At 35.3% G+C, this 27914-nt stretch overlaps 1 protein-coding gene and 1 long non-coding RNA gene across 2 annotated transcripts; both read right to left on the reverse strand.

Annotated features, from left to right (window-relative positions):
• Positions 1-1280: 1280 nt before the first annotated feature.
• LOC121174705 (uncharacterized) lies at positions 1281-11640 on the reverse strand. The gene is made up of 6 exons (XR_005890997.1): positions 11301-11640; positions 4879-4972; positions 2786-3902; positions 1812-2657; positions 1685-1740; positions 1281-1461 (listed from the first exon to the last, which is right to left on the reverse strand). It is a non-coding gene; the product is annotated as an uncharacterized lncRNA (long non-coding RNA).
• Positions 11641-12171: 531 nt separating this feature from the next.
• LOC100305983 (putative NADPH:quinone oxidoreductase) lies at positions 12172-13761 on the reverse strand. The gene is made up of 3 exons (NM_001248934.2): positions 13616-13761; positions 13326-13517; positions 12172-12751 (listed from the first exon to the last, which is right to left on the reverse strand). The coding sequence occupies exons 1-3, from the start codon at positions 13713-13715 to the stop codon at positions 12447-12449; spliced, it is 597 nt and encodes a 198-aa protein (NP_001235863.2). The 5' UTR covers positions 13716-13761; the 3' UTR covers positions 12172-12446.
• Positions 13762-27914: the final 14153 nt, after the last annotated feature.

Consider the following 27914-nt stretch of genomic DNA (forward strand, 5'->3'; position numbering starts at 1 on the left):
GTACTAACACCTTAAGCACGTCATCGTTAGTTTTTAGCTCAATAATTTCAAATTTGATAACTTTGTCTTAATACTTATAATGACATGGTTGTCAAAAAAACAACCGTCTTACCGTTTGGGATTCATGAATACCATCAGGGGGAATCCCTTAAGGTGCAACTTGTTTGATCAAATCCTTCAGTTCATCGATTGTACATCCAGAAGGAATGTTAATTTTTTTTGGATTTTTTCCAGTGAACGAGTAACTGACAAAGTTGTGTTGGCGTGACATGTTCCACCTCCTGTTGTAATATAGAAATGCATCATGAGTAGGGGTCATAGTTGCTTCAAGTAGGTTTAATATACCATCAGGTGTTCTAACAATGGTGCATAATAACTCAATCGGACCAACACACGGAAATTGATGATTACACAGTAACATTGTGTTAACATCATCATCATTTTTCAATTGCATACATTGAAAGCAAAATTGGTTACCTGTATCTGTGAATGGCTGCCAGTAGTAAATTTCATCCAGATATTGTTTGTCGGTTAGCTGAAGGGTATTGTGTATTCTGGTTTTTAGCGTTGCAAAGTCACAAGTGTTAGGTACTCAAATGACAACTGGAGTGGAAGTTTGAAAGTAAACACCACTATCGTTGTGAATAATCGATCCATTTGGAAAAATAAAACCCAATGTGGAATTCACAATCGTTTGACTGCTAGTTTCTCCCAAAAATGTCATACTTTGTTCTAAAAATTGGGTTGGGAGAGAATGTGTGATTTTTAGAGTGTTGCTATGTCTCATATATATAGATGGTTTTCACTAACATTGCTTCACTTTTTTTAAAGAATAGAGATGTGTGCATATGCTTTGTATTTGTGTTTCCAACTAAACCAATGTGGTGTCAAGTTATATCATGCATCAAAATGTGTTGTCAAGTCTGTCAATGTCGTGTCACGCTCAAACTTTAATGCGCATGCATTTGAAAATGTGTTGTCAATTATGACAACGATCCATCATACATGCATGATCGGAAGTCATATTTAACTAAATACAAATCAATAACTTCAACGAATCAAAGAAGACAACAATATAGAGGCAAAGGCAGAGGTTGGTGTTGTTCGCTGAGCCTTAGTGGGTGAAGCCATTTCTTTATGTTATCATACGAACCATGAAAGATATTATTAACAAATCACAAAAATGATTTTCAATGTCAATAAATTGTACAATATTAGGCCCTCCACAACCAATTATATCACATAATTAATAAAATTAGATAAACAAGTGTCACAGTCCATAAAAACGATGCATGTTCAGTCTTCATTTAGGTCAACATAGTCTCTTTTCAACATCATCAAGTTTCTGTACTGTTGCATTCTACTAATATATGGAGTTGGCCACTGCTTTACCTAAGGATAAGAATTCCTAGACCATAACAATGCTAGTGGTGGTAAAGGACAACGGTCTTTCAAATAAACCTGTTATATGTGAACAAACATTATTAACTAAAATGAACACAAATGATTGCATAAATATAAAAATTAGACTAACTATCTTCAATGTACTTGAACAAAATAATTTCCAAACACGTGATCGACATATATAATGTGGTGCACAGAAGAAACTGGTGGTGGTTGACTTCTAAGAGGAAAAAATGTCATGCTTTGTTGTCGGGACAACGATACAAGAATTACATTATACCTTGATGCAATGACATATCCCATCTCCGTTATATTCATCAACTTATCCACACTAACCTGAATCAAACAAATATACACATCAAATTTATTTAAAGTTTGTTCTTTAAAAAAAAAACTAAACAACATACCTTGGAAAACCCATCAACAAGTAGGGACAGCCTTAATTAATCAAATCTGTTTGTGCCACCGAGGAGGTTGATATAGTCATCCGACCATGAAACCCTGCAATAAATGGCTCAAATTGATCTAACATCGGGATGATCCTTGTTGGCTTCGGCAGGTCAGAAGATGATGCACTATGTTTCACTGAAGAGTTTTTGTTTTGAACATAATGAAAAGAATCAACATACCCCCAATAAGACGGATCACGCTTTGTTGATCTTTGGTTTCTGTTCATCGGTTTCTTCGGTGCACCTTTAGTGTTGACCTTTGATAGAGGAGGACACATAGAGTTTTGATCAGGGTATGTAATTTCTCGAAGTTTAACTCTTGAGAGTAACTTTATCACAAACATCAAGTTCCTCAAATCTTTTAGATATGGTCTTGATCTCTTCCTTGATGGTGACTTCGGCCTCACATAACCCTTGGTCTGAAAAACTAAGTCTCCTTCAAAACATATGGATTGAATCTAGTGGGATGCTGCTAACAACATACCTAGATAGCTCACATGCACAAGGAAGACCGTGTGTGGTTCTCATCACACAACCACAAGCAGAAGGATTCTTGCCAGCATAATGTACACGCTCAAACTCAGCAACAATCTCATTTAAAGCGTACCTTAAAACCATTCCAAGAAGCCTCTTGTACAAGGTTTTTTTAAATACATGTCCAACCACATGTGTATTTGTTTCAAAGGATGTTTTAATTTGAGTGTGTTGCAGCGTGATCATGTTGTCATGGCATCCCAAACACTACACAGGTCTCCAGGGCTATTATGTAATACTCTTTTTAAATCCCAATGAGCAGATTCAACCCTACATTTGAAATACACAAAAAAAAATTAAACATATACAACAATTAAATTCCATTAATTAATAAATATTACTAGAAAAACTGTAACATTTTAATACTTGTTTGTTGTTGTGTTGCCTAAGTGCATCACCTTATTCATCCAGACTGTAATAAATTTTTTCTTGTGTGGGATTATCCATGTTTTGCTAACATAGTCAATGAACATTGGTCAAGGTGAACAAGCCATTTGAAACTTCTGAAGGCACTCAACGAATTACTGTTCAGAAGGACAATCAACCAGACTATTCCCTGCATCCATGACATACTCCCAAGCATTTTTTTGACCAATTAAGGATTTGCATTTGGCCTTGACATTCTTGGCAATGTGAAACCTGCACAACAAGTTTGTACACTTAGGGAACATAGTTTTCACTGCATTCATCAATGCTAGGTCTCTATCAGTCACAATAACTACATAGAGACAATCACGTCTTAAAAATAGACCTTGAAATCGTTCCAAAACCCATACAACATTATTAACACGTTCACCCTCCAGACATGCAAAACCCAACAGAGAATGTCATCCTCGTTGGTGTCACCCCAACAAAGTCAAGTAGTGGGAGTCTGTACCTATTTGTTTTGTAGGTACTATCTATCAAAAACACCAAAGGACATGCATTGCATAACCTCACTACATCAGGGTGACACCAAAATAGATCACATACCACGACTTCATCCTTTAGTCTATGCCAATGAATATATTAATCTCGTTCAAGAAGTTTCATTAGATGTTGCATTTCAGTATCACTTCCTCTAATGGAAGAACGGTATGCACTTCGTGCATTGTATATTTGTTTGATTGTTGTACAACTATTGGCATTGTGCTCCTTCAACGTTAGCAGGATGTTTCTTGGTTTCACCATCGACTTTGTCATATCAACAATAATTGTCTTCTCATCCTTAGTCAATCGCCCAACGTATGGATGTCCAACTAATAACTTGACCAATTCATGATTATGAATCCCACAGATCAACTTGACCATCCAACCTTGCCCTCCAATCACTGGTTTCTCACGAAGCTTGAACGGACAATCACATTTCTGACTCTCAGTGTCTCTTCTAACAAATTCCTTCTTCCTACACTTATACTGACCACTCCTTTCACAACTAATTAACACAAATGATCTTTTTCCTCTACTACTAGTATGTGTGTTAGACCTCATAATGACTGCAACAAATCCGTTTTCATGGGCAACCGATCGAGCCAACTGCAAAACATCATCTTAGTTACCAAAGAACTACAACGCAACCCAGACAATTTATGTTGTCTACAACATAAACATTTCATCAAATGACTCAAAATAAAGAACATTATTACCTGAGAAGTATTAAAAGCATCCAAACAATCAACATGTGGTTCATTCACACCACATTATTGTTCATTTTCATAATCCATATCAACTTATTCAGGTATTATATTGTCATACGTCCATTAATCTTCATCCATCTTAACAACAAATCAAAAATTTATGCATCATACACAAGTCAACATAATCTTTTAGTATACACCATATTAGCAAAACTAAAATTCATAGTCATATATATCAATAAACAAAAACCATATATTAGTCCCTCTATGTGCATTTTATTTATTCCTTAACATCAAAATTTGATAAATATCATCAAAATATATTAGCTACATATATATTACCAAGTAATAAAAATAAATTTAAAATTTTGAACTAATTTCAACCTAAATAATTACATTAATTACTTATACTACATATAATTTGTAATAACTAAATAAATCATAATTTCCAAAAAAAATACACTATAGGGACTAAAAAAAAACTATAAAAAACTATAGCCAACAACTAACTTAACATATTAATACTTAAAATAAATACAATTTTTGCACCTAAATAATTAAATTAATTACTTACACTATAATAACTAAATAATTCATAATTTCCAAAAAAAATTACAACACTATAGAGACTAAACAAAAACTATCAAAGCAACAACTAATTTAACATATTAATAATTAAAATAAATACAAATTTAAACAACTTAAAAAAAACCTAAAAAAAATAACTCTTACAGATGAAGTACATCCACATGTTCTACTTCCTACATACGGATGTACTTCATCCGTATACAACTTACGGATTTACTTCATCCGTATGTTAAAAATACCAGATCTACTAGAACACCAGTTATCCAGAAAAGTCATAAAATGTGTACCTCTGCCAACATAAAACCAACACCAGTAACACTTTCACCTCCACCGAACTGCTACCTCTCTCAATATTTGCAAAACAACCACCAACGAGAGAAACTGGACCACAATGACAAAACCAAGCGTTCAACACAAAATAGCACAACAATATTGGTGCCATTTTAAAGAAAAACAACGAGGGACATTTTTGTCATTTTTAAATTATGCTGGGTTCTCCAACAATAATGCTGGATGCACCTAACAACCTCCGTCCATGTTGAAGATAAGGTCCAACACATGCATCACTCATGACTCATGATGATGTAGTTATGGCCCACATAACAACCATGAAAAACTACTGTGTCAATAAGATTTAATGTTTCAACACTATATGTACAAAACGTGAGTTACATCTAAACATAAAAAGAGAATTTCTTTAACTGAAAACTTTTTTTTTAAATGAAAGCTTATTTTGATAAACATTGAAAAGTTTTCCTTCGGGAAAAAAATATGGTAACTTTTGAACCAATGGATGAAACTCACTAGAAGGAGAATAACTCAAAATTATACAAGAAAAGTGTAAATATGTTTCCTTTTGGGCTTTGTATATATTTTAAATAAATGCATTTTTAATTTTTATATATTATATACAAGTAAATATATTTATTTTTTCCTTTCAAAGTTATCGTCATTATGGGTGAAAATTACTTCTGCCTTTTTCTCTTTTCTTTTTATTGATTGGGGCCTCACTAACAAACTTGTCTCATATACTTTGAGGAGGATCAAAAGTACCACAAATTATCATTCACACTAAGTGTTTAAAACAGTACCTAATGTGTAACTAATAGAATGTTTGGTAATTGGAACACAGCTTGTGTGCCAACTTTTAATTAATAATATTTTCCTTTCACAAAAAAGAATCTAATGGAATGTGTCAACAAAATCACGATATGCATCATTCATATTTCATATATCAATATAAATCACAACATGCATGCCTTCTCGATTATATATTACATAAAGCAATGTTTTGTTTGGATCAAGTTGATTGTCTATCATTTCACTACTTCCAAAGACATTTTATTAAGACATGCCTGCCTGGATGTATTAGTAGGTAATTAGTAATTTCATTGTCATGTATAGTTTATATTTACATTTAAATACGTGTTGTAGCATCTTTTACTTAATTATTCATTTACCTTTTGTCAACTTTAAGTATGACCAACTTCCTCGATACACTTAAATACATGCCGATATTCTTCTATATCAACAATTTCCGTATTTCACTAATGACATCCAATAATATATAAGTTACAACATGCATTTTGTAAAAACATAAACCCTTCACGACATTGAAATAATAAATTAACTAGTATCGCACCAAGGCAAACATCTCTTGATAAGTTCTGAAATCTGACCTTTGAAGCCAAAACATTCTTTAAGAATTGTCATTTAAATAGAATTGATATAATAATAATTATATACTTACAACAATACAATAATGCAAGACATGTTTTGAAGGGCCAAGAAATTTGTGTAATTAATGATAAATAATCTTGCAACAAATTTGTACAATTAATCATTTCTCAGAGCATTTCAAATCTCAATTCTGTGTCAATATTCTTGGATGTCAAACCTCATACATCCAGATTTCAAAATACAATCTATATGATCCTGTGACAGACGAACTACATACATCCAGATTGCCAAACCTCAACCAATCATACATATATAAGACTTTAAACAAAATTTATCAAGCAAAATCAATGGTCAAGCTATTGATTTAAGGAAAACAGAGTGCACATGACACAACTACCATCAATATCAATGGTCAAGCCTATTGATTAAGGAAAACAGAGTTTACAAGACACAACTAACTTCAAAATCAATGGTCAAGCTACTAATCTTGTTAACTTGTTTTTCACCAACGTGCCTTTCAACTGTATGTTAGTTCTATTAAAAAAGAAAAAACCAAGAAAAACATAAAATAAGCCTAACTTTTTTTTTCTCTTAAAAAAGCTAAATAACTCTGATTTCATCTTATCCGGTTACCTTTCAACCTTTATAAGGACCAACCAAAATGGAAACTATGTAGCATATGAAAGTCAAAATTAGGATATCTAACCAAATATTTATTTTTTTCTCTTTTATCTTCTTATCCGATAATTGATTAAGGATCCTATAGTCTAGTTAGTGTTGTTCTAATTATCTTCATTTCATTTGTAGAAAGAAAGCAATAAACAAAAATGGTTTTTCTAGAATAGTGGTGTTAGTCGTTGAAAAAATTTGTTGGAAAGGTATCAAACTTTCGACGGACCTATATCTACAGGTAAACTTCCGTTCGTAATTTATACTTTCCGACGAAATATAATCCTTTGAAAAATTCCTTCGGAAATTCAAATATTTTTTACGAAATGAATTCCGTGGAAAAATTTCTGTCGGTAATAACGCTTTTTCTTGTAGTGTGCCTTTTGCATTTTTGGGAAAAGATTGTTTACTGAATAAGGCAATTGGATGGCTTTGTTGGCTAAGGATTGCTCCTACTGCAAAGGTGAATGCAACAGTTTCAATCTCAAAAGGCATATTGAAATTGGGAAAGCTAAGGACCGATGCCTATGTGATAATGTCTTTTAATGTTGTAAATGCTTGTATCGTGTGTGTAGACCATTGAAATTGAACATTAGCACATAGTAGGTCCGGGAGAGGTGCGACAATGGCTGCATATTTACGAATAAATCAATGATAAAAGCCAATCAATCCTATAAATTGCGGAGAGATGAGAGGTTTTGTGGTTGTGGCCATTAGTGAATGGCTTACACCTTGGAGGGATCAGATTGAACTCCTTGGGCTGAAATGATGTGACCTAAATATTCAATTGTTGAAACTACAAAAACACACTTAGTTAACTTAGCATAATAAGAATTAAGTATAAATAACTGTAAAACTAAATGGAGATGGTGAAGATGAGTAGCATAATTAGCACTATAAATGAGAATGTCATAAAGAAAACAAATGCTAATTTTCTCAAGTAAAGTCGTAGGAGATCATTTATTGCAGATTGAAGCATAGATAGTATGTTTGTCAGTTCAAATGGCATTACTAGGAATTCGTAATGGCCATCGAAAGTCTTGAAAGTGGTTTTGTGTGTGTCTTTAGACCAGACCTGTATTTGGTGATAACCCAAGCGCCAATCTATCTTTGAAAAAATTGATGCACCACCAAGTTCATCTAGGAGCTCATCTATGGTGGGTATAGGAAAACTGTCTTTGATAGTGATTGCATTAAGAGCACGGTAATCAACACAAAGTCTCCATGTACCATCATTTTTTTACAAGTAGCACTAGAGAAGAGAGGGGGCTAGTGCTTGGTATGATAAGGTCATCCTTAAGGAGTTCAGTAATGAGTTTGGTCATAGTTTCTTTATGAGCATGTGGGTATTTGTAAGGACGTACTTTTATGGGACCAGTGTTTGGCAAAAGAGGGATATGGTGGTCATGAGGGAGAGAAGGAGGAATGGTGCGAGTATTTTCAAACACAATAAAAAAACTAAAAGAAGGGCTTGGAGGTCTGAGGAGTGAGGATGTTTAGCCAAATGAGTGAAAGGAGTATGTGGTGGGGGTATGTTTTCCATAGAAAGAAGATGAAAGGAAGCCACTGAATCCATATGGATTAAGTGACACACTTGTTGAAAAAAGGCTATTTGAGCTAGAGGAGAGGATTCTCCTTGTAGAGTAACTTGCTTACCAAGGTGGGTAAACTTCATGTAAGGGACTGAGAAATCAGAAAGGATTGGCTCTAGGGTTTGTAACTATTCAATTCCTAAGACCAAATCATCACCCTGAATTGGAAGTAGAAAAAATGGTAGTACAAACGAGTGAGATTGCATTGTAAGAAGAACCTGTTTACATCATCCAGTGTAGTAAATTTGGTTTTTATCACCTATCATGACTGGAAACAAAGGTGTAGGTGTAGTTGGAAGCTACAAATGAATGGCAAGTCATAGCTGCATAATGTTATGTGAACCACCGGTGTCAATGAGAATACTGATTGGATGACCCAAGATGGAGCCTTGGAAACATAAAGTTTATAGAGATGGGCTTCTGGTGAGGGCTTGGGGTAATAGTTGAAAATGGTTGGGTTGGGTATTTGAAGGATCTATAGGTTCCAGGGTAGTGTTAAGGTCAAGCTCATCTTTTTCATCACCCTCGACTACAATCAGGAGAAAAAATTGCTTATTTTAGCACTTGTGGCCAATATGGAATTTTTCATCACAATAGTAGCATAAAATCTTTTGTGCGTTTTTCATTATACTAAGATGGGGTGAGTTTCGTGAAGGGAATAGTGGAGGCGTTTGGAATAGGGTTTGAAGCAGGGTTGTGAGAATGTTTTTGATTTGCGAAAGGACTGGAGCAAGTAAAGGGGTGGACTTTTGAAGCCTTAACCTTAGCCTCGACAAGTTTGGCAAAACCAATGGCATTAGCAAGGGAGGAAGGTTGTAAGATGCTCATTTCAGTACAAATCTCAAGGATAAGGCCCAGAATGAAACAATTTAAAATTACTTTTGGTGTTAACCCATGGACCCTATTGTGAAGCTTCTCAAATTGAAGTTGATAGTCACTCACAGTTCCCAATTGGAGGAGCTTAAACAGCTTGGCTTGGTGATTTCCAAATGTTGAAGGCCCAAAATAGAGCTCAAGTGTGCTATAAAAGACCCCCAGTCAGATAGTTGTTGGTTGTGGTGCATCCACTTGAACCATAGAAATTCGTTGATCCAAAGGAACCTAGTAAAGGGTAAAAAATTGTTCCGCTTAGGACAACCAGTCAAATGGTTCATATCCAGTAAAGAGTAGAAGGTGTAGTTTTCAGAGCCATATATGGTTTGGGCTAGGGGCAGTGTGTAAGGGAAAAAGGGGTAGGTATTGTAGTAGGCATTGGGGAAGTAAAGGGGTTATGAAGGTGAAATGGACCCGATTGAGTAAAAGGATTTGTGGTTGTGGTGGGCATAGGTTGGGGAGTAGTGGGTGGTGTGTTTGTTGTGGAAGTTGAGGATAACTATGTAAGTTTTTCTAGGATGGTGATCATCACGATCTGTAAAGACTCATGATGAGTATCAATGGTAACTAGCAGTTGGTTGTGGCAGTTATCATGGCATATTTGAGTAGCTTCAATTTCAACAACCATGGCTAGCATGGCCTCCTCCAAATCTTTGATAGATTTCTTAGGCATTATCAAAATGAAAGAACCAAATATGTTAGACTATTAATCCCACATTCAAGATAGGGATCAAATCTCCTTTAAAATAAGAAAACACCTAAAGTGAATAAGCATTTCTCATGCCTCCTTTCATTAAAAACAAGGAATAAATATGCTACAGGACTCAACAGTCCAAAATACAACTGTCACTACAGCTATAATAGTACATGAAGCTTCTAGGAATAAAATTACTAAAGAGACCCTACTGGTCATAAAGCTAGGTTTGCACAAAGTCCTTAAACCTAGAAGGTGGTCCAACATTGCATTTGGGCTTGAGAGAAAGAGTGCAGCCCATTGGACTATCAAGTGGTGAAGGGATTCACGAATCAGCGTTGGAAAATACATCATGAGCGAGGCATTCGCGACGAGGGTACCGGTGGGCCATATTCCAGATACACACACCAAGAACCCAAAGAAGGTGCTTCTAGTTGCAATGCTCTACCAGACACACCATAATAACGATTGAATGTGAAATAATTTAATTATTAACGGTGAAGTTTTTTTTATTGCTCGCGTATTGTTTATGTGACTGCTAATTGCAATTAATTTGCTAAGTTCGACAACATCACTTATGCTCGTAGAGTGTTTGACCAAATGCCCCAATCAATTATAAAACTAACACTAACTTAGATGCTCCAAAATCCTTTTTCTTTTTGTTACTATTTGTCAAATTCATGATGAAGGAGTGTTAAATCAATTTGAAAAATTGTGGCAGCTTTTTGCAATTTGTGGGGATTTTAACCCCACATCCCCCAAAAAAAATTCATAAAAAGAGAATAGTCAACAATTGGACAAATGAAGGAGTGACATGTAGGTATGAAAATCAACCGAGTCTAGTTCTGGATCAAAAAGTATATATTTTAATTTTATGAGGACAAGAAACAAACAAAAAATTTTGCAACCACAAAATTCATATATTGATGTTTTACAAGGATGAAAATCATTTTTTTTCAAAGTACAATTAATTTTGTAACACTTGAATTGGGTTTTGCTTTCAAGCTTCGGGTTTATCAAATATGAAAGCGTTTTGGCTTTTGACAGAACTTGGAACATGTAGAACAAAAGGTTAAAGACTCTACCTTTGCTTAGCTCAATAGCTATCAAATTCAATCAAAAATAAATTAATATCAAAATCAAAACCAATAAATAAATAATAAAATAAAATAGAAAATTAAAGTGTGAAGTAGGAACCAACCAGAACGAATGAGGCCTCTGTTGTAAGAACCTTTCCTTAAAGAACCCGAAAGCGCAGCACCTTAATCACGGACGAGGATGCTCCGGCCACCGCTGCCATGTTTTCTAAATTCTAGTAATGTGCGTTCTTTTCTTTTGTTGTCTCGAAACAAGGGTGATCAGGGAGGGATATATATATATAATAAATGGAGTGGTCCGGGTCAAAGTTATGGTGTGGGCCTGTGGGGTATGGCATGGATTCTCTGCCGACAGGTTCATAGTACCAAATTGAATTCTTGTACAAGTTTAAACCATAAATAATTTCACCCAATTGTAACTACTCAATTAATCTCTAGGTACCATGAAATTTTGTAGAGGAAAGTTGTCCATCAGGAAAAGTGGTGCTACGAAGATTTGAGCCCACACCATGGAGAAGGTAAAAGTTTCGGATTCTTAACCATCTATATCAACTCTTGATAACTTAGTGTGTTATGAATACAGATGATAATCCTAAAATTCATCTAAAATTGGGACCTCCCAAGAGAAAAAATGGAAAGAAACTTGTATTATTTTCTTCAATACCTTCCTGTACATAGATGCTTATGTAGACAGCATATAAAATGTTGTCATACAGAGGCAAATATCCGAAAATAACAAAATAACAGAAAAGAAAAATAGCTGGCAATTGGCAAACAGCATATCCTAAGCTAGCCAATGCTATAATGTCAACTCAGCAATTCTATAACAGAATTGGTTAAATGCAATTATCAAGATGCTTCTTTCATAACAGTGTGTATAGATGTGAGTAAGAATTTAGATCTTCTCAATTATTAAACTTTTTCTTCAATTAGAAACATAACTGACAAATGCATCTTGGGCTAATTTATATGTGATTGTGGAAGTCATTTGTAGTTTATTTAACGGAATTTCATCATCATTAAACACAATTTAAACCATGTGGACTTTACTCAATAGCCAATAGTAAACAAAACGAACCAAGAGACGACAATACAAACAAAAATTTCAAATGTAAAAACAAACACGTTCTCTTGTTTCTGCGTATCACTGTTATCATGCCGTCAGAGAGTCCAAATCACACTATTATTCCTAAAAGGAATGTACCAAAACCCAAAGCTTATTTGAACAAATTTTGGGAATCAGAATTGTTTCAATTTTTTCCTTGAAATCTAAGGGTAAATTCCTTCAGGGACAGAAGGACATCCTTCAACCTATTCTTGGCATCTTCATCAATCAAGTCACCATCATTGTTAAACTTTGCCGGCGGCTGGAATGCATTGAGGAAGAACTCAGGTTTGTTGATGAAATGAAGATCGAGGAACACTCCAATTTGGCGTAGATGATATTGTGATCTTCCACCACCAAAGCCTCCTCCAGCACTCACTATGGCAGCGGGCTTAGCAGCCCAAACATTTGGTGCCCTTGATGCCCAGTCAAGTGCATTCTTTAATGGACCTTCAATAAATGAAAGTATGGATATTAGTTTGGTTTTCGATCATTGAATAATAAGGTACTACCATCATATATTTAAGGACACAACTTTTCTCAAAATAAAGGCTCATAATAACCAATCATTAGATCCATTAATTAACATTGATTAAATCATTTCATTATCTTTTTGTAAGCATACCGTATTATTCAACAATAGCATAGGTTGCAAATCCATGGAAAAATGGATTCTCTATTAGGTTTCAACCTAACCTACACTCAAAAACCAGTTTATAGATGAGTAGTCTCCTACTTATTATACATATTATTTAATCTTCAACACACACCCATCTAAAGACAGAATATTTCAAGTGTAAAGTTTACTTGACTGAACAGGTGATTTCATAACGGCCTCTTCGTAACATGTGACACAATAAAATCAACCACAACCATTAAGATAAACTCCAACTCCAACAGTTAAGTCATAGTATAAGGATATTTTTCTCCAGTTATATACACTATTTTAATTATGTGACTAATTATTGCCAACAATATCAACAAATTAAAAGAAACTAAGAAACAGATAGTTGAGCCAGCATACTTGCGACAGAGTAATTGTACTCAGGGGAGGCAAAGAGGATGCTATCAGCTGCGAGAATCTTCTGGCGAAAGGCTTCAACTTCGGGCGGGTAGGTCCCATTTACCTCGAGATCGGTGTTGAGAAGGGGCAAGGGCGAAATATCAACGTACTCGATTTGAAGGCCTTCAACTCTACCTTTGCTTAGCTCAATAGCTATCAAATTCAATAAAAAATAAATTAATATCAAAATCAAAACCAATAAATAAATAATAAAATAAAATATAAAATTAAAGTGTGTAGTAGGAATCAACCAGAACGAATGAGGCCTCTGTTGTAAGAACCTTTCCTTAAAGAACCCGAAAGCGCAGCCACCTTAATCACGGACGAGGATTCTCCGGCCACCGCTGCCATGTTTTCTAAATTTCTAGTAATGTGTGTTCTTTTCTTTTGTTGTCTCGAAACAAGGGTGATCAGGGAGGGATATATATATATAATAAATGGAGTGATCCGGGTCAAAGTTATGGTGTGGGCCTGTGGGGTATGGCATGGATTCTCTGCCGACAGGTTCATAGTACCAAATTGAATTCAAGTTTGGAGGATTTTTAATATAGAAAATGGCAGTATTATCATACCTGTATTGGAAAATTCATATTATTCCTTAAAATATTTCAGAAATTTTCATACCACAACAATTCGATTAAAAGCATGATAAATCATCAATTGATTCAAATACGCTTTAATCTACTATATTTATCTATTATATATAAAAATGAAGATTGGATTCTATGGGATGAAGTTAAGTAGCAATTCCGTATTTATTTCCTTCAAAATTATTAAATAGTATCATTTAATTCAATGAGTTCATTTTAATGATTCCTATTTCATTAATTGATCATGATACCATCAAGGGACACATTTATTCTGTTTTGAAATAATTATAATTTAAATGATGTATGAGATTAAAAACATAATTTAAGACTAAATTGATTGATTATATTTTAAATTGATTCTAAAAATTTTATATTATATGATATTTGTTGCAACCTACCCTTTGATGGGAAGGTGAAGCGAAAAGAAAAAGGAGTGTCTTCCAAAAGAGCAAAACGCGTGGGAGTCACACCACCAACGTTTATTCGAGAAAAACGTTAGAAAAATCAAAAGAGGTTTGCGAATATTGAAGAGAAGGGTTTCATAGTTGTTTACGCATAGGAAAGGTATTAGCACTCCACGCGCCCGTCACAAGGGAGGACAACCTTTAATCTTGTGTGAAAAAACGTGACTTTAATATTATTTATTTTCCCTTTTAATATTTTTTTATTTTTTTGGAGCCGACAAGGGTGTTGTCCTTGCTCCTACGTATCCTCAGGTGCGATGAAGAATTTAGACCTACATAGTTCTTTAAATCTGAAAGTTTGTGTGATAAATTGATTTTATGTTTTTGAAATATTTATTTTTATTGCGAACAAAAAGACATTTAAGGCGTTGGACCTTAAAACAATCTCAAGTGATATTTGATAAAAAGAAGTTAGTTATGAGTTGGTTTTATCTTGGTTTTATTTATTAACTTTCGATATTTTTAAAAACAACTTTACAATACTAGTGATTGGTTAAGATTGAACTTTACAAAGAAAAACGAGATCGCCGATGATAGATGGAGAAAATGAATGTTCACATAATAACAAGGGGGGTCCCTAAGGGTGCATAGATCACATTCAAGTCTTAAAAAGAAAACTAACCAATGGTTGCACGAAGAACACAGAACAAGAAAATGACGTAGGAAATGATCGCGGTTGCAATTTGGCAGCGCCTCAGCTTTGTTTCCTCTCCTTTCTTCTTCTTCATTCTCTCTTCTCTCAATTCCCTCACCTTCTAAACCTTTGAACCTCTTCCACAACACCCTTTCACACCTATTTATAGAAAAAAAAAACATTTAGGACCATGGCATCTCGCCAAGGCGAGCCAAGACTTACACCCGAAGTAATTGGCTTGCCCATGTGAGCTGGTTCCTCCAGGCTGAAGTCTTCTGAAGGCCTAGGCGAGCCAGAGGCTTGCTTGGGCAAGCCAGGATCCAGAAAACTTAGTAAAAAGACCCTTTTGCTCCTCTTTTTTGATGTCTTTCGCATTCCTGATTGAAACACTGAATGGTTCCTTGCTTTGCACTGTAACTGGCGTTCAACACCGTAAGTCGACTAGCAAGGATCAAAAGATCAATGAACGATAGTCTCCGGACGAAATAAGGGTATGACAATTTCCCCTCTATACTTACCTTTTATTGGGAATAAAAGGGAAGTAAAGATAAGGACACTAATTTCATTCGAGCAATCTTGCTATTTGACTAGGCAACTAGCGAAAACCAAGGAAGTGAAACTGAAAAAACATGAGGACACTGAAGTTTTATGAAACGTAAAACAGAGGACATTGAAGTCTTGTATAGCGGGAGACATTTGAAGTTCTTTTTTTTATTCATAGAAATAGAGGATGTTGAGTCCTAAGAAGCACAAAGACAAGGATATTGATTCCTATAAAAGATAGAAGACGCTGAAGTCTTATAAAGTGTAAAAGATAGAAGACGTTGAAGTCTTATAAAGTGTAAAAGACAGAAGACATTGAAGTCTTGTAAATGTAAAAGACAAAAGACATTGAAGTCTTTGAAATGTAAATGAAGACATTATAGTCTTTGAAAGCGTAAATGACTGAAGACATTGAAGTCTTTGAAATGTAAATGACAGAGGACTTTGAGTCCTATGAAAGCATAAAGACAGAGGACTTTGAGTCCCATGAAAGATAAAGGTGAGGACTTTGAGTCCTATGAAAGATAAAATCGAGGACTTTGAGTCCTATGAAAGATAAAGGCGAGGACTTTGAGTCCTGTGAAAGATAATAGCAAGGACTTTGAGTCCTATGAAAGATAAAGGCGAGGACTTTGAGTTCTGTGAAACAAGACAATAGGTACTAGTACCAAAGGGCTTAACCTTATGAGAAAGCAAGAGGTTGACTCTTTGAGAGGGTCTCTCATCCTAAACTCAAAAGATAGGACATTAGATTTGGGAATTGGGTATATAAAGAGAAATCTATGCACTTATAACCTAACATTATTTTTGGGATGCAGATGTATGCAACCTTCATCTTGAAATGTAGTAAAATGTAAAAGGTTTTGAATCATGAAAATTGTGTAATGCTCATGACATTCTTTCCCATTTTTGTGATTTTGATTTTGATTTGAGTTTTTGCTTTTTTTCTTTTTGCGGAAAACACATATTGATTGACTCTTCCTGAAAGACGTGATAACTCATGAGACCTCATCCTATCTTTTTGCAAATCTCTTTGGGTACTCCCTCAGAGTGTATGTTTTGTTTGATTTAGTCACTTGACAATTTTGGAGTGACAACAATGGAGCCATTAGACATTTAATCAATCAACTGAAATATTGATCCAAGGATTTTCCCCTGTCCTTTCGTTTGAAACTTTGACTATTTTGCACAACAAGAACATATAAGGCTTTGGGACCGATCACATGCACCATGGAAGGATGGCAATACATGGTTACACTTTGGTGTATGACCCAATGAAACTTTCTTGATTTAAAATTAATGAGTGATGCCAAGGGTCTATCGATCTCGCTGAAGCTTGATGACATGGGCTGATCCTGAAAGAATTTATACAACAAAGGCCATCCTTGGATTCAAAAGGAATCCCAAGGAGTCTGCATGAGTGACTAACATCAAATGTACCCTACTATCACAATTGTCTTTGGGCATTTTCTAGGAGCTTCTAGTCGAATGTGTTTTCTTCTTAAATGTGCAAGTGTGAAACCTCGAGGTTTCTCTCTTTTTTTATATATATATTTTTCAACAATCACAAAGGTGTGCGGGTTCCATTCCAAAATCCAAACTTAAAAGCAAAATTAGTCATTCCTTGATCCACATGGGCTTTATTGGGCTTGTAACGTGGTCAGGGTTAAGAGGGTTGTGAAAGAAAGGATCAGAGAGGCTTAAAGAATGTTTAAGGGTTACATTGAGTAAGAACCTCGAGAGTGTTGCTTGTACCTTTTGGGTTGGGCTCTACTCCTTTTGTCTTATACATTGATCCTTATTGCGGTTTTTGTGTCTTCCTTGTAAAATCTGGAGATCTTTTGTCTCTCTTTTCTTCACTTTCCTTTGGCGGATTTTATTTTCTTTTTCTTTTAATTGTTGCCCAACTTCATGCATGTGTTGTTTGCATTGTTCTTCCCGCCAATTTAGTAGTGGTTCCTACGCAGGGTTCCTTTTTTGTTGTTTATTTTTGTGATGTTTTTAGAAAATAAATATGCTTTGGCTCGGAGGGGGTAGTGTTAGTCATCATTTACGACTAAATTTTGTATAGAAAAGTTTTTCAAAATGTATATAAATCTCCCAATTTATGGTTCTTTATGGTAGGATTGAAAATAAAATTTCTTTGTTTTGATCTCAGCTGAGTAGAAGCCTCTTTACATGTAATTAATGTTAAATTTTCCTTAATTTCAGGCAAAAATGAGCTATTTTGAAGAAGTGCCAAAGGAGTTATCGCGCTAAGCGAGCTCAATATGCTTAGAGCGCATCATCATCTAAGCCCAACACCAGCGCGCTTAGTGAGTAAAGGGGAATCTGGAAAGACATCTGCTACGCAAGCATGCGCTTAGTGCGTTATCAGCTCAATAAGCGAGTGGTCTGTCACTTTCCAGGCTTAGTGCGAGATTGGCGCTAAGCTCAAATTCACTTACCTGCGCTAAGTGTGACGTCAAGATCAGGAAGCCCTTTTTAAGCCAGATTTGCACAGAACTAAAAAAAAGAAAGAGACATGTTCACTACTTAGAAGCCTGAAGAGTGTGAATTTCAGAGAGCGTAGAGCAGAGCAAGGGGCCAAGTTTTCATCTTTTAAGGAGATTAGTGAGTTTTTGAGTGATTGTGAGATTCCTAGAGGTGGAGGAGACATCCTTACTCCTTTGTAAGCAAGCAATTTCTCTTGATTCCTCTTCTTCAGTGTAAAAGAAGCTTCCTTGCCATGAAAAGCTAAATCCCTCAGTTGGGGATTCTTATTGAGTAGTTGATGTAAACTCTTTTTCATATCTAATTAAGGTTGTTTTATGTGTCCACTGCTTCTATCTATGCTTATTGCATGCATGCTTGTGGCTTGATCACCCATTTGTGTGTGTTGTTAGGGACTTTAGCATTGGGAAATGTACTGTTTCCTTAGAACTTGATAGAGCAGGGACTGAATAACTGCATTGTTAGGGATAGTGTGTAGGGTTTTAGTTTTCTTTATTATGCTGTAAGTATAATGCTGTTTAAATTAGGCTAAGTTTAACAAGAGGGATCTGCGAACGAAGTTTGGTTTAAATTAGTCCAAACTCTGGAGGAATCGGTGTTTGGTATTTTTGTCCTTAGCATAGAACACAGGGACATCTTTAATTAGAAAAACGTCTTTAATTGCATCAACTTACTCAGTAGGAGGACCCAACGCATTTTGATATCTGTTTTCACACTTACTTGTTCTTATTTATTGCTTTTACTTAGGATAGAACATACTTTTGCTTTAATTCACAATCATTTGCAAATGCCTGCTTACCTAACAAAACTTTGCTAAATGAACAAGTTCCCTGTGTTCAATACTCGATTCATTCCGTTTTAATTATTTTACTTGGCGACCCGGTGCGCTTGCCGGTAAGACCACTGCCATATAAAAACAAGTAATACCAACTAGGAAAAGAGAGTAAACAAGTATTCTGGTCGAACATTACCTATGAAGATGTGAACACTAGACTTCTTCTCATTTTTCACAAACCAATGTCTATATGGAGACATATGATAAGAACAACTCGAGTCCAAAATCCAAAACCAAATTGCTTTTCGATGCGGCGTCATTCTAAACAAGAGCAACAACATAATCTTTCTTTGCTTTCTTTGGATAGTCCCCTTCCAATTATTTGATTCTTTGCAGTCTTGCCACCTTTGCCTTTCTTCTTTGCTTTCTTTGAATAGTCCCCTTCCAATCACCGATAATCTGGCCATAGAGGCTTCATCTCCATTCCCATACGCCTTTAGTCGAAGCTCTCAAGAATAGAGACTAGACTTAATGTGTTCAAGTGTAATGGAGTCCTTGCCTATACTAAGAAAACTTACAAAATTCTCATAGGAGGAAGGAAGAAAGGTTAACCAAATCATTGCTAGATCTTCATCTCCCATCTTGACATAAAAGTCATGTAGCGCCATCAGAACAAAGATTAGTTTATCAAGATGTTCCTTCACGTGTGTTAGACACACTGTCTGAAAGGATTTATTCGCGTAGTGTGAAAATCCCCAAGATATAACAGGCCTTTCCTATAGAACGGGGAACAAAATTTGGCATGCAACAACAAAGAAAAAGAACCCATAGAGAAAGAAAAAGAAGAGGATTTTGTTGTGTAAAAAACTAATACAAGAAGGCAATATTTATAGTGCTAGGAATGAGCACGAAAAGGGCAAAAAAATTGAAATAATGAGTTGTAATTAAAACATTTTTAATAATAAAATGGTAAAGAAATCAGAGATCAACCTGATACTTAAAATAATTAATGAAAAATAGTCAAAATCTAATCCCTTAATTTTCAAAATTGGACCAAGTAAAAATTTGCCACATTAAAACAAATGGTTTTCAAATTATCGCAAAACATTCACAAAAAAATTAATAAAATATTTCATAAAATGTTCAACAATCCCAAACTCTGGAGGAATCGGTGTTTGGTAGTTTTGTCCTTAGCATAAAACACATGAACATCTTTAATTAGAAAAACATCTTTAATTGCATCAATTTACTCAGTAGGAGGACCCAACACCTTTAGATATATGTTTTCACACTTGTTCTCGTTTATTGCTTTTACTTAGGATAGAACATACTTTTTCTTTAATTCACAATCATTAATTTCTATTTGCAAATGCCTTCTTACTTAACAAAACTTTGCTAAATGAACAAGTTCCTTGTGTTCAATACTCGGTTCATTCCGTTTTAATTAATTTACTTGGCAACCTAGTGTGCTTGCCGGTAAGACCACTCCCATATAAAAACAAGTAATACCAATTTGGAAGAGGGAGTAAATAAGTATTCTGGTCTAACAAGTAAATTTGACGCCGTTGCCGGGGAACTTTTTCCATTTGGAAAGTCTAGTTCAGTTTGAAGGCATTAATTCATTATTCTTTGATTTATTAATTTTTGTTTTTGTTAATATTTGTTTAGTTTAGAATTTATTTTCTTCTTGAATTAGTTAACCGTTGTTCCTGTTAGTGAATTGGTTCCATGGGATTTAGAAATTGAAGCCACCTTTAGAAGAAACAACGCAGAGAGAAAAAGAAAGCTTTTGCACGATAGAACAGCAGCATCAATCCTTGAAGAGGCTCACTTTTATGAGTCATCATCTTCTAATTCACCTACATCCAGGGAATCTCAAACAACAGAATTTGAAGCTGAAGTCATGGCTGAAGAGCAACCTCGACGAGTGACCTTGGAAGATTACTCAAGTACTTCGGTGTCACAATATTTCTCAAGTGTTGCGCGGCCAGAGGTTCAGGCACAAAACTTAACTTACCCACCTTCATTGATATAGCTAATATAGAGCAATTTGTTTCATGGTTCAGCCTATTTTCATTTTCTTTATTTGGGAGGCCAAGAGATGGTTGCATTCATTCAAGGGCAACAGTTTAAAGACTTGGGATGAGGTTGTTGAGAAGTTTCTAAAAAAATATTTCCTAGAGTCTAAAACTGCAGAGGGAAAAGCTGCAATTTCTTCATTCCATCAGTTTCCCGATGAATCTTTAAGTGAGGCATTAGAAAGATTCCATAGCTTGCTGCGGAAAACTCCCACTCATGGTTTTTCAGAGCCTATAAAGCTGAACATCTTCATTGATGGGTAACGGCCGCAGTCAAAGCAGTTACTCGACGCTTGCAGGAGGAAAAATTAAGTTGAAGACACCTGAAGAAGCCATGGACTTAATTGAAAATATGGCTGCTAGTGACCATGCAATTTTGCATGATAAAGTTCATATCCCTACCAAGAAGAGTTTATTGGAGCTTTCATCACAAGATGCCTTATTGGCCCAAAATAAGTTGTTGTACAAGCAACTTGAAGCTTTAATTGAAACACTAAGTAAGTTGCCAACTCAATTGCATGCTAGTCAACCTTTACCTTCATCTGTTTTGCAGGTTACAGGTTGCACACTTTGTGGTGGAGCTCATGGGTCAGGCTTGTGTATTCCCACTAAAGAAATATCTCATGAAGTTAATTACATGGAAAACCAGCCTAGACAAAATTTTAATGGAGGTGGATTTTCTGGATTTCAACATGACCAACCTTACCAGCAACATAATCAATGGAGAACTCACCCTGGTAATCAGTTTAATAAAGACCAGGGTGGGCCACCTAATATGCCACAACAACAAGGGCATAGCTTATAAACAAAGCTGGAAGAAATTCTTGCTCAGTTTATGCAGGTGTCATTGACTAATCATAAGAGCATAGAGTCGGCCATAAAAAATCTAGAGGTCCAGGTAGGGCAGCTAGCCAAACAGCTTGCATAAAAATCTTCTAGTACTTTTAGAGCTAACACTAAGCAGAATCCAAAAGACAAATGCAAGGTTGTGATGACCCGAGGAAGGAAGGTAACCATGGAGGAGGAGGAGAAGAAGGAGAAAATGGTGGAGGATGACAAACAACTGCTGGTAATTGAACCAACACCTGAACCAGTGCAACCCTTTTGTGAACTTAGAGAGGAAGAAGAAGAAGAAGAGGATGAACAGATAAGAGAGACACCAATAATTTTGAGTGAAAAAAAAGAAGGAAAAAGAAAATGAAAAAAAATGAGAAAAATGAAAAAGAAAAAGAGAGAAAAGAAGAGAAGAGAAAAAACAAGAGCGAGTGTGCTAGAGAGAAAAAGAAAAAAGCATCTTCAACTGAGGGGAGAGAAGTACCATATCCTTTGGTACCTTCTAGGAAAGACAAAGAAAGACATCTAGCTAGATTTCTGGATATTTTCAAGAAGCTAGAAATTACCATGCCCTTTGGAGAAGCTCTACAGCAGATGCCGCTCTATGCTAAATTTCTGAAAGACATGCTAACTAGGAAGAACAAGTACATCCATAGTGACACCATAGTTGTGGAAGGAAACTGCAGTGTCGTAATTCAACGTATCCTTCCACCAAAACATAAAGATCCAGGCAGCGTCACTATACCTTGTTCTATAGGTGAAGTTTTTGTTGGCAAAGCTCTTATTGATTTGGGAGCCAATATTAATTTGATGCCGCTTTCCATGTGCCGGAGACTTGGAGAGTTGGAGATAATGCCTATTAGGATGACTTTATAGTTAGCAGATCACTCCATCACCATACCTTATGGAGTGATTGAAGATGTTCTGGTTCGGGTCAAGCATCTCATCTTTCCTGCTGACTTCGTTGTAATGGACATTGAGGAAGATGAAGATATTCCCTTAATTTTGGGACGTCCATTTATTTCTACTGCAAGCTGTGTAGTGGACATAGGGAAGAAAAAGTTAGAAATAGGTATTGAAGACCAATAGATTAGCTTTGATCTATTTAATGAAGAAAGAAAATTGCTGGACCAGAATTTTTGTTTACAGGTGAAGGAGTTTGATGAGAAGGTTCTGAAGGAGAGAACCAAGATTGATCCAAGATAACAAAGAACTATGCGTCAAGCTAATGACGTTAAACAAATGCTTACTAGGAGGCAACCCAGCCCTTTTATTTTTGTTTTTCTTGCATTTTAGTTCAGTTAGATTGCTTGTGATTGTGTGTTTTCAGCATGTTTAGTATTGAAAAAGGGGTTTATAAGTTTTGTGAAGAGATGGACAGAAAAATAACTTAGAAAACTTTTTGTGGTCCACGCGCTAAGCGCAACCGTTGCGCTAAGCGCCATTTCCTTCACGCACTAAGCGAGCTGTTGTTCGCGCTAAGTGTGTTGGACCTTGTGGCCTCAGATATCTTAAGAAAGGGGGGGGTTGAATTAAGATAACAAGAACTATTCCCCAATTTAAATCTTGCTCTCTCTCTTTAGATTAACAATGCATCCTTAACATGAATTACTCAAAAGATAATTCAGAATAAACTTCTTTAAAGGCAAAAGATAAATAGCAATAAATAAAAGAAGTTTAAGGGAAGAGAGAAATGCAAACTTGATTTATACTGGTTCGGCCACAACCCGTGCCTACGTCCAGTACTCAAGCAACCCACTTGAGATTTCCACTATCTTTGTAAAATCCTTTACAAAGTCTGAACCACACAGGGACAACCCATCCCTTGTGTTCAGATGCTTTACAACAAGAGACTCACAGTCTCTTAACCAATCTCATTGAATAAGAAGAATAGAAGAAGAATTATCTCTTCAAGAGAAGAATATTACAATGAAGATCATGTAAGAATCCTTATAGATTTTGCAAGTGTTTGGTCAAGGATTTCTTTTGAGAGAGCATTTGACAATGAAGTTCTTTTGGAATCTCTCTCATTGTCTTTTGAGAGGATAAGACATTTTGGACCAAAAATACTCTCTCTCTAAAATTCGTGCCCAAGTCACCTATTTATAGGCCTTTGATGACCATTCACAAATCTAATGAAAAGATGTGACTGTTGGCAGATTTTTTGAAAACTTTCCACTGGTAATCGATTACAATGTTTGTGTAATCGATTACACAGTTATAATTTGAAGGGTTATGACTTTTGAATTTGAATTTCCAAAGTTTCGTTGCTGGTAATCGATTACAGACATATGGTAATCGATTACATGTTGAAAATTCAAATTCAAAACCTTTTTCAACAGCTATTTCTCAACCCTGTCTTCTGGTAATCGATTACACTTCCTGGTAATCGATTACCAGAGCCTTGCATGTCTTGAAAGCACATTGTTTTAAGGCAAGGCTTGGTCTTTAGTGAATCTTGAAACAAGGCTTTGTTTGTTGAAGCAATCTTGAATTATTCTTGAAGCAAATGCTTATCATTTGAAGCAGCCTTGTTAGATTCTTCTTTGACATCATCAAAATCATGTATACATACATTCACATTCTCCCCCTTTTTGATGATGACAAACATGTGATTTCTTCTCGACACCATTAAAGCTTGCATGATTTACATCTCCCTCTTTCTCAAGCAAATTCTTCTTGATATCATCAAAATCTTCATGATTTACATTCTCCCCCTTTTTGATGATGACAACCACCTGTAGGTTAGGAGCAACAACAAAGAAAATATCTATTTGCATATAGTTTACTCCCCCTTGGTTTTACAATGATTGCTTATATGAGACAATTGAAGATTTCATATTTTTCATATATAAAAAGTTGTCTCATAAAACAATAGATAATTTTTCTTACTATTTTATCTTTCATCTTTCTCTCCCCCTTTGTCAACATCAAAAACAAATCATGAATAGAAAGGAGAAAGATGTTACCACTTGTTGCAATGTATGAGAATAAGTGATACCAAAAGGCATTAAAACAATCATTCAATATTAATCAAGCAAAAACAAGTACAATAACACATCAATCAAACACAATCAAACACAATCAATCATCAAATATTTCAAATCAAATTAATTAAATTAACAATCAACTAACTATACACAATAATTTCTATTATTAAAAAAAATTCAAAATTCAAAATTCAAAATTCAAATTTCAAATTTCAAATTTTTAAAATTTAAATTTTAAATTTTAAATTTTAAATTCCAATTTCCAATTTCAATTTTTAGTAACTTCCCCTTCCAACTTCCAACTTCCATTCTCAACTTCCAACTTCCAACTTCCAATAACTTTCATCTCCAACTTCCAACTTCCAACTTCCAGTAACTTCCACTTCCAACTTCCAAATTTTAATTTTCAATTTTCAAATTTAAATTTTCAATTTTCAAATTTAACTTTTCAAATTTCAATTTTCAATTTCAAATTTCAAATTTCTTTTTCTAAATTTGAAATAGTTTTCTTAAAACATGAAAATAATTTGAAAAGTTTAATAGATTCTTTAAAAACAATCAAAAACTTAATCAGGAACAAACATCAAAGACAATACAATCAAACACACAATAAAAAATACAATCAATCAATCATCAAACACAGTCAATCAAATTCAATCACAATCATCAAGAACAGTCTAAACTCAAGTAGAAAACAAGCATCAAAAGTAATCAATCAAAGACAAGTGACCTGTTGGTATCATTTGATATTACTTGTTGGGGTTGTTGATCAAGTGGCCTTTGTTTGTTGTCTCCATAAATTGCATATTCACTTTTCTTGGGGAGAAATATGAATAAACTTTGATGCATGCCATGTGTTTGGAGAAATTGCTATCAATGTATCGACTTTGCTCTTCTCCATTTTCATAGTCTTTCATCATGATACCCAAACTTATGATTTTCTTCTCTGAATCACTTGAATAATTTAAGACATTATCTTCCCAAGTGATATATCCTTTCTTTTCTTTCTTCTCTTTGAAATTCATCTTGTCGGATTTTTCCATTCTTCTTTTAAACACAGGACAATTGAATCTCATGTGCCCAAGTTGATCGCACTCAACATTTTGGGGCTAAAGAGGAACCTTCTTCTTTCTTCTTTCATCATCATTTTCTTCTTCTCTAGTTTTTTTTTATGTAGTTGCATTTCTCTCAACCATTGTAGGAATGAATGAATCAAATTCAATGGCTTCCCATATCTTTAGATCTATGGCTTCTATAAAGATCTGCATTCAGGTTTTCCAATAATGATAACCCTCACCATTGAACATAAGAGCCTATAGATAGAATTTTCCTCAGAAAATGGAAATTTGGTTGAGGCCATATCTATTCTTGAAGCTTTTAAACTTTATACAAGAATCCCGCTCTGATACCACTTGTTGGACCTTGTGGCCTCAGATATCTTAAGAAAGGGGGGGGGGTTGAATTAAGATAACAAGAACTATTCCCCAATTTAAATCTTGCTCTCTCTCTTTAGATTAACAATGCATCCTTAACATGAATTACTCAAAAGATAATTCAGAATAAACTTCTTTAAAGGCAAAAGATAAATAGCAATAAATAAAAGAAGTTTAAGGGAAGAGAGAAATGCAAACTTGATTTATACTGGTTCGGCCACAACCCGTGCCTACGTCCAGTACTCAAGCAACCCACTTGAGATTTCCACTATCTTTGTAAAATCCTTTACAAAGTCTGAACCACACAGGGACAACCCATCCCTTGTGTTCAGATGCTTTACAACAAGAGACTCACAGTCTCTTAACCAATCTCATTGAATAAGAAGAATAGAAGAAGAATTATCTCTTCAAGAGAAGAATATTACAATGAAGATCATGTAAGAATCCTTATAGATTTTGCAAGTGTTTGGTCAAGGATTTCTTTTGAGAGAGCATTTGACAATGAAGTTCTTTTGGAATCTCTCTCATTGTCTTTTGAGAGGATAAGACATTTTGGACCAAAAATACTCTCTCTCTAAAATTCGTGCCCAAGTCACCTATTTATAGGCCTTTGATGACCATTCACAAATCTAATGAAAAGATGTGACTGTTGGCAGATTTTTTGAAAACTTTCCACTGGTAATCGATTACAATGTTTGTGTAATCGATTACACAGTTATAATTTGAAGGGTTATGACTTTTGAATTTGAATTTCCAAAGTTTCGTTGCTGGTAATCGATTACAGACATATGGTAATCGATTACATGTTGAAAATTCAAATTCAAAACCTTTTTCAACAGCTATTTCTCAACCCTGTCTTCTGGTAATCGATTACACTTCCTGGTAATCGATTACCAGAGCCTTGCATGTCTTGAAAGCACATTGTTTTAAGGCAAGGCTTGGTCTTTAGTGAATCTTGAAACAAGGCTTTGTTTGTTGAAGCAATCTTGAATTATTCTTGAAGCAAATGCTTATCATTTGAAGCAGCCTTGTTAGATTCTTCTTTGACATCATCAAAATCATGTATACATACATTCACAAAGTGCCTTGACCCATGATCATTGGCTGGATGGTCCCGCTAAGCGAGTGCTTAGCGCTAAGCCCAAAATCCCCTCTGGATTTTAATTCTTTCGAATTGGGCTTAGCACGAACGCTCACTAAGCGCAATTCCTTCTCAAGAATTGCAATTATTAGAATTGCGCTAAGCGCAAGCGACACGCTAAGCGTGGACCACTACTGCATTTAATGAGCATTCTATTTGCTAAGCGTGCCTCGACCGCTAAGCGAGAGTTGTAGGACCAATCAGAGCTGCAGAATGTGCTAAGCGCATATCTTCGCGCTAAGCCCAAAAACTTCTCTGGATTGTTTTTATTTTGAATTGGGCTTAGCGAGCAGATGCGCTAAGCGCAGGGGCTTTTAAAACTCAATCATCATATGGAAACGCTAAGCGCAGTTGTGCACTAAGCGCACCATACGAAACTGCTAAAAATTATAAGGTACTTGCCTTAGGCAGTTACCATTTCACTCTTGTTATGCATTAAGGCCATTCGTTGCATCTGCCCTTACCTTGCTTCATCTCCCTACATTCCTGCACCTTTGCTATTCATTGCATTCATCTACACAATCCAAGTAAGTTTCTTTAGTTTACTTCATTTTCGTTCTAAGTTTTCAACCATA

Source organism: Glycine max, chromosome 4 (assembly GCF_000004515.6).
Source record: "Glycine max cultivar Williams 82 chromosome 4, Glycine_max_v4.0, whole genome shotgun sequence".
Taxonomy (NCBI): domain Eukaryota; kingdom Viridiplantae; phylum Streptophyta; class Magnoliopsida; order Fabales; family Fabaceae; genus Glycine; species Glycine max.

Coding starts and splice junctions, on each gene's coding strand:
- LOC100305983 (NM_001248934.2), bottom strand. CDS start 13,715: ATGGCAGCGGTGGCCGGAGAATCCTCGTCCGTGATTAAGGTGGCTGCG. Junction 13,518..13,615: donor CAGAGGCCTCATTCGTTCTG/GTTGATTCCTAC, acceptor TGAATTTGATAG/CTATTGAGCTAAGCAAAGGT. Junction 12,752..13,325: donor GTACAATTACTCTGTCGCAA/GTATGCTGGCTC, acceptor CATTTATTGAAG/GTCCATTAAAGAATGCACTT.